This window comes from Sapajus apella, unplaced genomic scaffold (assembly GCF_009761245.1).
Source record: "Sapajus apella isolate SASKATOON/1434 unplaced genomic scaffold, GSC_monkey_1.0 scaffold46, whole genome shotgun sequence".
NCBI lineage: Eukaryota > Metazoa > Chordata > Mammalia > Primates > Cebidae > Sapajus > Sapajus apella.
In genome coordinates, this window is record NW_022436986.1 from 2891107 (window position 1) to 2900728 (window position 9622).

General features: G+C 41.2%; 1 protein-coding gene across 1 annotated transcript; it reads right to left on the reverse strand.

Moving 5' to 3' along the window:
- Positions 1–4455: 4455 nt before the first annotated feature.
- Positions 4456–9345, reverse strand: TOMM5 (translocase of outer mitochondrial membrane 5). Its single transcript, XM_032240099.1, has 2 exons — positions 9124–9345; positions 4456–4975 (listed from the first exon to the last, which is right to left on the reverse strand). Exons 1-2 carry the CDS (start codon positions 9242–9244, stop codon positions 4941–4943), a joined length of 156 nt encoding a protein of 51 aa, XP_032095990.1. The 5' UTR covers positions 9245–9345; the 3' UTR covers positions 4456–4940.
- Positions 9346–9622: the final 277 nt, after the last annotated feature.

Sequence of the window (9622 nt, forward strand, 5' to 3'; positions counted from 1 at the left end):
ACAGGTGGATAAATCCACAAAGATAGGAAGAAACCAGCATAAAAAGGCTGAAAACACCTGAAATGAGAATGCCTCTCCTTCTTCAGGGGATCACAGCTCCTCATCAGCAAGGGAACAAGGCCTGATGGAGAATGAGTGTGATGAATTGACAGAATTAGACTTTAGAAGGTGGGTAATAAGAAACTTCTGTGAGCTAAAAGAACATCTTCTAACCCAATACAAAGAAACTAAGAACTTTGAAAAAAGGTTTGATGAAATGTTAACGAGAATAGACAATTTAGAGAGGAATATAAGTGAATTAATGGAGCTGAAAAACACAACACGAGAACTTCATGAAGTATGCACAAGTTTTAACAGTCGAATTGACCAAGCAAAATAAAGGATATCAGAGGTCGAATACCAACTCAATGAAATAAAACGAGAAGACAAGATTAGAGAAAAAAGGGTAAAAAGGAATGAGGAAAGTATCCAAGAAATATGGGACTATGTGAAAAGACCTAATCTATGTTTGATAGGTGTACCTGAATGTGACAAAGAGAATGAATCCAAATTGGAAAATATTCTTCTGGATATTATCCAGGAAAACTTTCCCAACCTAGCAAGGCAGGACAATATTCAACTCCAGGTAATACAGAGAACACCACAAAGATATTCTTCAAGAAGAGCAACCCCAAGGTACATAATCATCAGATTTACCAGGGTTGAAATGAAGGAGAAAATGCTAAGGGCAGCCAGAGAGAAAGGTCAGGTTACCCACAAAGGGAAGCTTGTATCAGACTCACGGTAGATCTCTCAGCAGAAGCCCTACAAGCCAGAAGAGAGTGGGGGCTGATATTCAACATCCTCAAAGAAAAGAATTTTCAACCCAGAATTTCACATCCAGCCAAACTAAGCTTCATAAGTGAAGGAAAAATAAAACATTTTGTGAACAAGCAAGTACTCAGAGATTTCATCACCACCAGGCCTGCTTTACAAGAGCTTCTGAAAGAAGCACTACACATAGAAAGGAACAACCAGTATCAGCCATTTCAATATACCAAATGGTAAAGAGCATCAACATAATGAAGAATCTACATCAACTAATGGACAAAACAGCCAGCTAGTATTAAATGGCAGTATTAAACTCACATATATTAATATTAATCCTAAATTTAAATCGACTAAATGCCCCAATCAAAAGACACAGACAGACAAATTGGATAAAAAGCCAAAACCCATTGGTATGCTGCATCCAGACCCATCTCACATGCAAGGATACACAAAGACTCAAAACAAAGGGATAGAGGAAGATTTACCAACCAAATGGAGGCATAACAGTGGACAGATATATAATGCCGCAGGAGTTGCAATTCTTGCCTCTCATAAAATAGACTTTAAAGCAACAAAGAGCAAAAGAGGCAAAGAAGGACATCACATAATGTTAAAAGGATCAATGCAACAGGAAGAGCTAATGATCCTGAATATATACGCACCCAATACAGAAGCACCCAGATACATAAGGCAAGTTCTTAATGACTTACAAAGAGACTTAGACTCCCACACAATAATAGTGGGAGACTTTAACATCACATTGTCAATATTAGACAGATCAACGAGACAGAAAATTAACGAGGATATCCAGGACTTGAACTCAGACCCGGAACAAGTAAACTTAATAAACATTTACAGAACTCTCCACCCCAAATCCACAAAACATACATTCTTCTCAGTACCACATCACACCTACTCTAAAAGTGACTACATATTTGGAAGTAAATCACTCCTCAGTAACTGCATAGCATTTCACAGGTTTAAATGAAATATTGGTTGGCTGCTTATTTGTTATTTTCCTCCCTTATTCCTTCCTGTCTCCATGGTTAAGCACAATTATTGGCATAAAAGAGGTTTTAATACCCATTCTAGCCTGGGCAATAGAGCGATTTCCGTTCTCTCTCCCTCTTTCTTTCTCTCTTTCATTCTTTTCTTTATTTCTTTCTCTCTCTTTCTTTCCCCCCCACCCAAAAAAAAAAAAAGTTTACTTTCTGAAAAGGGTAAAATAGAGGGTCTCTAGGTTATGGGATGCCAGGCAGTTTGGGCAGGGGTATTATACTCAAAATAGAGATATAGTGAGCAAATGCATATTGGATTTTGAAATACACACACACACACACACACACACACACCTCTCTGCCCTGAGCCTCACCACAGCGCTATTCCTTTGAATCCCAGAATGTTGGCAGACCTCAGTTTTCACTTTGAAGATTGGAAGAGTCTTTGTTCTCTGAGGAATGACCAGGTCAATAAGAAATAACTAAAGATAGAGACACAAAAAGTTTTCTCAACAAAAATGGTCCAATAGATGGCCGTTTGGCAAAGTTCAACATCAACAAGGTCTACTCAGAGCCTTTCATCCATGTTAGTCCCCAATTTTTAAATATGAGCAAACAACCAAGGAAAGCATCTAATATGAAACAAACAAAAAAAGAGAAAAGCAGTTATAGATAAAATAGACTATAAAGAAAAAAACATTAAAAGTACTATAATTCTAAAAAGACAGCAGAGGGAAAAAAGTCAATAAAAATCTAATAATCTATTCATTGGTGGGAGCTACAAATTAATATAACTGAACTCATGGAAATAGAGAGTAAAATAATGGTTACCAGAGGCTGGGAAGGGTTAGGGGAGGAACACGGGGATGGTTAATGGTTATAAAAATATATTTAGAATGAATATGATCTAGCATTTGATAGCATAATGGACGATTGCAGTCAATAATAATTTACTGTACATCTAAAAAAACTAAAGGTTGAATTGGAATGTTTGTAACACAAATGATAAATGAAGTGATGGATAATCTCTTTATCCTGATGTGACGTTTATGTACTGTATGCCTGTATCAAAATCTCATGTACCCCATAAATACATATAGTTATGTGTGCATAAAAAAATAATAAAAATTTTAAACACCTACAGAATTTGAGAACTAAAAAATACAAGTTTCAAGTTGAAATGGGTTCACCAAGTGCCCACCACAATGAATTAAAATAAACACACTAAATGAAGTCATCATGGAATATAAGCATACTCTGAACAAAGATTCTTATTTCTTAGGAAGAAAAACTTAGTCCCACAAAAAAACACAGGAATCAAAATGATTTCAGATTTCTCAGCAGCAGCACTGAAAGTGAAAGGCTTTGCTTTAAAATCCTGAAGGAAAATATTTCTAACCTACAACTCTATATTCAGCAAACTATAGAATAAAGACGCTTTTACGGCCAGGCATGGTGATGCACGCCTATAATCCCAGCACTTTGGGAGGCTGAGGCAGACAGATCACTGGAGGTCAGGATTTCGAGACCAGCCTGGCCAACATAGCAAAACCCTGTCTCTAATAAAAATACAGAAATTAACCAGGCGTGGTGGCGCATGCCTGTAATGCCAACTACTCAGGAGGCTGAGGCAGGAAAATCCCTTGAACTGGGAGGTGGAGGTTGCAGTGAGCCAAAATCACACCACTGCACTCCAGCCTGGTTGACAGAGCAAGACTCTGTGTCCAAAAAAACAAAAAAAAGAGGACATTTTTAGACCAGCAAGGTCATTCACCTCCTATGCCACCTTTCTCAGGACACTGCTGGAGAAAAAAGGCTCCATTAAAACAAAGGAGTAAACCAAGACACTAGGTAACAGAAAACAAGAGATAAATGAGAAAGAAGAAAAGGAGTTCCTGGACAATAGTGAAGGAAGTTCCCAGAATATGGCCACACATCCGGCATAGCAGGTTATCAGTCCAGCCAGGAGCAGGTCAGAAGACTCCAGGAAAGACTTAGGAAGATGAAACAGAGTGCCTAATAAAGCTGAACACTGTGAGCGATTTAGATAAATGGCAAAAAGTTTAGTTGATTTAGTGGAAATTCCATAGAAAAACCAAGCCTAGAAAAAAACAAAAAGATATACAGGAAAAGAAAATCAGTCACTATTCTCAGAATCCTAATGATACTGACCTACTCAACATCATACTACGTTATCCTTTGGAAGGAAGAAATGACAAGATATGTGTGAGTGATGGAGCTATGAAGAGGAAAGAGACCTAAATCCCAATCACGACCATCATGTTTAGAGACAAAAAGGTAAATACCAACAAAATCAGCTAAAGAGGTATATGTAATGGCCCCTGGGGAGAAGGTTAAGGACTATCCCTTCCCCCCAACAAACCTTGGAGAACTATTTGATTAAAAATATTGTATTTTTTTCCTTTAGTAGTATTAATATTTCATATGCTCAGCATCAAGCAGTAATGCCACCTTTCATTAAGACTGCCTGGCAATAAAACACAATGACACTTTATCAGGATTGGCAAATTCTCTAGTCTAAAACAAGATGAATTTATGAAGCCTGTAATAATCTCAGTATTATAATAGTCTCACTAGTGATTATTGGTTTGCAGCAAAAAGTAGGATAAGAAAAATAGAAACCCAATTTTTCTTAATCAATGTTTATTAAAAAGACTAATGATCCTGTGCTTAAATGTCACTGTGGTCGTGTGCTGATTTCCGTAAAACATAACTAATTTTAAGGGACTCATCACAAATACACTCTGGACAGAAGAAAAAGGTAAACAGAAATGGCTGACAAGACAGTGCCATTTCAGACATAGCTCCCTTAATACTTGCTAAAAAAACGGAGTTTGACATTATTTACAATTATACCAGTATTGTCAGAGGCCAAATGTCACCGGGATAAGGGTATACCAGGATCACGAGACATCATTTCATACTTCCCAAATAGTTTTATATTTTAGCTTTGAAGGTCAGTTACCAGACCCGAACTTGTTCTTAACCAGCAGAAATTTTATGTCCATTCAAAGAGTCTCTTACACCTTTCTGGGCCTATTCACTTGCAGAGAAGAGTAGAAACTGTAACCAGGCTCTTCATATCATGCATTCATATGTGATCTCCCATCTTCATATGCTGTCCAATTTCTTTAAGATAAATGGAGCTGAAAGAAAAATAAACCTAAAATTACTTTTCAAATTTATTAGTCCATAGTCTACATTATAGAATTGTAAGACTGGGGAAGAAAACCTTATAGGTTTATTCAACATGCTTTTGAAAATAATTCCAAACAATGGTCAAGCATCCACCTGTATAACCCAGCAAAAGGGACTCGTTGCCTTCGAAAGCAGTCAATTCTGCTGTCATTCAGCTATTATTGTAAGTTTCATTCTTATACTACATAAAACCTTTTCTCCAGATAGTTTGTCCCTTAGGACCATAAAGTATAAATCCAATTCTCTTTCAAATGACAATCCTTTACTCTGGCAATTTATTTTAACTGTAAAAGGATCAAAACTCTAGAGGAAACAAATGGGCATTTTTCACCTTTAAAAACTCACTTGAAAGGCAGAGAATATAGGAAAACACTGGATTAGAGCCAGAAGAGCTGGACACCTATTTTGGGTCTCTTACTGATTACTGAGAAATCACTTATACACTCTAGATCACATCTGATACAGTCTTATCTTGGTCATTAAGAGGGTCTAATAAGATCATGTACATAGAAATGTCTAGAAAACCCAAGAACTGTCGACATATAGTAAAGAAGTAATATTACCATCCCATGTAAAAGTGTTGAGCAAAAAAAGCTACCCCAAATTCCTTCTTTCTCAATACTCATACTAATAGAACATTTTGTTAATATTATTGTATTTATTTATTTTTTTCAGCCTCCCGAGTTGTTGGGCATGCCTGGCTAATTTTTGTATTTTTTTAAGAGACCAGGTCTCGCCATGTTGCCAAGGCTGGTCTTGAACTCCTGAGCTCAAGCCATCTGCCTGCCTCAGCCCTGCAAAGTGCTAGAATTACAGGCAAGAGCCACTGTACCCAGCTCAATTTCTTAATATTAAACTGAAGACACAGATCTGTCAGAAGCTCATAAAGTCAGCAGTATATCCAATCTTTTCTACTAATTCTTAACGGCAAAAAAATCCATGAAATAATCAATGGATAGGCAAAATGTGATATATCCATCCAATGGAAACTTATTTAGCTATCAAAATGAAGCTCTGACACATGGTACAACATGGATGAATCTTGAAAATGTTATGCTAAGTGGAATCAGCCAGACACAAAAGGCCATGCATTTGACAGTTCCATTTAAATGAAATATCCAGGGCAGGGTGTGATGGCTCACACCTGTAATGCCAACACATTGGGAGGTGGAAATGAGTATTGATGGAGCCCAGTAGTTTGAGACCAATCTGGGCAACATAATGAAACCTAGTGTCTATAAAAATATAAAAAATTAGCAGGGCATGGTGGTGTGTGCCTGCAGTCTCAGTTACTCAGGAGGCTGAAGGAGGAGGATTGCCTGAGCCTCGGAGGCCGAGGTTGCTGTGAGCCATGATCACTGCAGCCTACACCTCTACACTCTAGCTTGAACAACAGAGTAAGAGCCTGTGTCAAAAAAAAAAAAAAATTAGTAGTTGTCAAAGCCTGGAGAAAAGGGGAAACGGGGTAGCAATGAATGGGTATGATGTTTCTTTTAGGGGGAAAGAAAATACTGTCAAGTTGACCATGATAGCTGCACAACTGACCTTGCTAAAAACCACTGAATTGTACACTTTAAATGAGTGTATTGTATAATATACAAATTATATTTTAACTTAAAAGTGAAAATAATTCATATCAAATATAAAGGTCACTGGGAATAAGCAAATATTTTACTGGCACTAGGTCAACAAAAAAGGCAAGAGGCAGGAAATAAGTAAATTTGGGAGTTGCAAGAAACTGTTGAATTAGGATGATATGGGTGTTTCTGTTCCCTAAGGCTCCCTCTCCTGTGAAAGCAAAGTAATACCACAGATGGTGAAAGAGACACAGAATAAGGGAGATCTCAGTATCAGTGAGTCTGGCCTAGGCCTAACATGAGCCTTCAATAGGATGACCTTGGTATGGCCTTCATTTATTTGAACCATCCCTCCTGCTCTATCCAGACTGGCCATTAATATACAGCAGAGAACAATGGAAAGGACACTGAATTGAGAACGAGAAGGCAGGGCATTCAAGAACTGATCATAAAGCTGCTTCCAATTCATACATTCAGTGTTCCTATAACTCCAATACCTTCATTCCTTGCATAAGTTCCCTCTGAAAATCGAGTTCTCATATGTAAAAGGATATAAAGAATCTTAAGACCAGCCTCCCTCAAAGGGCCAATGTTAATTAAGCAAGACTATATAATGAGAGTAACTTACTGTCAACTGTAAAATATAGAAGAAAAAAAAAAACTCCAAGTATTTGCATTAATCCTATAGACTCATATCCTTTTCTTCCCATTCTTTCCAAAAAAGCAATCATTTACTTCACCCTCTACACAAAGAAACAGAAATGAAACAAAACCTTTTGGATCTTTGGATTTCAAAGGTCGGCACTTCTGAAAGTGAAGGAACCTGGCCGGGCAAGATGGTTCACCCTGTAATCCTAGCACTTTGGGAGGCGGTGGCAGGTGGGTCACCTCAGGAGTTCCAGACCAGCCTGGCCAACATGGTGAAACCCCTGTCACTACTAAAAATACAAAAATTAGCCAGGCGTGGTGGCGCACACCTGTAATCCTAGATACTCGGGGGGCTGAGGCAGGAGAATGGCTTGAACTCTGGAGGCGGAGGTTGCAGTGTGCCGAGATTGCGCCACTGCACCACTCCAGCCTGGGCAACAGAGCGAGACTCCGTTTTGCAAAAAAAAAAAAAAATAAAAAAATAAAGAAAGAAAGAAAAAAGAAAGGGAAGGGAAGGGAAGGAACCTGGTATTGAGTTAAGAGCTCTGGGTTTTAGGCCCGGCGCGGTGGCTTGCGCCTATAATCCCAACACTTTGGGAGGCCGAGGCAGGAGGTCAGGAGTTGGAGACCAGCCTGGCCAACATGGTGAAACCCCATCTCTAACAAAAAAATACAAAAATTAGCTGGGTGTGGTGGCTGGTGCCGGTAATCCCATCTACTCTGGAGGCTGAGGCGGGAGAATCGCTTGAGCCTAGGAGGCAGAGGTTGCAGTGAGCCAAGATGGTGCCACTGCACTCCAGCATGGGGAACAAGAGCAAAAAGAATCCCGCCTCCTCCCAAAAAAAAAGAGCCCTGGATTTTAGGTCAAGATCATTCACTGAATCGCTGAATGACTTTGGGCCAGTTATTTCCCTACTCTGGTTGTTTCTCTGCCTGCAAAACGAAGGAGTCGCTCGGGGGATAATTACCGAAGCTCTTTCAGCTCAAACATTCTCTCTCTCTCTCTTTTTTTTTTTTTTTTTTTTGAGACGGAGTATTGCTCTGTCACCCAGGCTGGAGTGCAGTGTCGTGATCTCGGCTCACTGCAACCTCCACCTGCTGTGTTCAAGCAATCCTCCCACCTGAGCCTCCTGGGTAGCTGGGATCACGGGCGCCCGTTACCACGCCCGGCTAATTTTTTTTGTATTTTTAGTAGAGACGGGGTTTCACCATATTGGCCAGGCTTGTCTCGAACTCCTGACCCCAAAAGATCCGCCCGCCTAGACCTCCCAAAGTGCCAGGCGGGATTATTGACGTGAGACACCGTGCCCGGCAGCTCATTTTTTTCTTTTTTTGGGTGGGGGACAGAGTCTTGCTCTGTCACCCAGTGCAGTGTCGCGATCTCGGCTCACTGCAACCTCTGCCTCCCGGATTCAAGCAATTCTCCTGCCTCGACCTCCCAAGTAGCTGGGACTATAGGCGCGCGCCATCACGCCCAGCTAATTTTTGTTTTTTAGTAGAGACGGGGTTTCACCACGTTGGACAGGATGATCTCGATCTCTTGACCTCGTGATCCACCTGCCTCGGCCTCCCAAAGTTCTGGGATTACAGGCGTGAGCCACCGCACTTGGCCCAAACATTCTTAAAGCTGGGAGAACCAGGATGATTAACCACGCGCGCCGGGCCACCACGTGCACTTCAGTAACCCAACCCTAACCTGCAGACTTCAAACCAAGCATATGCCCGTCGCCCTTGACCGAGAACAGGTTCCTTGCTCCCCGTTACCGCTCAGCTCAGTTCAAGGGCCCCCGATAGCCTGCAGGACTAGAATTAAGGTGGGGCATCCGTCAGCTACCCGCCGGTCTCACGGTCACAGCCCGGGAGACACTCACTGACTCGCAGCAGGGCCACGTAGATGAGAAAGTTCCGTATGGAAGAGATCACATCCTCGCGCATCTTCCGTTTCATCTCCTCCGGGTCCAGCTTCGGCGCGAGGCCCTCAATCCGGAACATCGTAGCTCTGACTTAGCAACCTTAAGCACCCTAGCTCTGCTCTTCCCAGTGGCCGTCTCGCGCCCGGAACTCGGCCTATCCCCACTTCCTGTTCCCGCCCCCTCGTGGCCACACTAGACAATGGATGCCTGCTAGGGACAATCCACGTTCTGACCCAGCGAATCTGAAGGGAGGCATGAAGCGGCCGGCTGAAATCTCAGCGATACAGACTCGGGTTTCTCCACACTGTCTTTAAATACATTTGTCTTATTAAAAAGTCAGCCGGGCTCGGTGGCGCGTGCCTTTAATCCCACCTACTCGGGAAGCCGAGGCAGGAAAATCGCTTTGAACCCGGGAGGCGGAGGTTGCAGTGAGCCGAGATCCCGCCTCTTCGCTCCT

Bases quoted from the DNA above. Each gene is read 5' to 3' on its own strand.
- TOMM5 (XM_032240099.1), bottom strand. From the start codon at position 9,244: ATGTTCCGGATTGAGGGCCTCGCGCCGAAGCTGGACCCGGAGGAGATG. The intron at 4,976-9,123 runs GTGAGTGTCTCC...TTTTTCTTTCAG, and splicing joins CGTGGCCCTGCTGCGAGTCA to CTCCATTTATCTTAAAGAAA.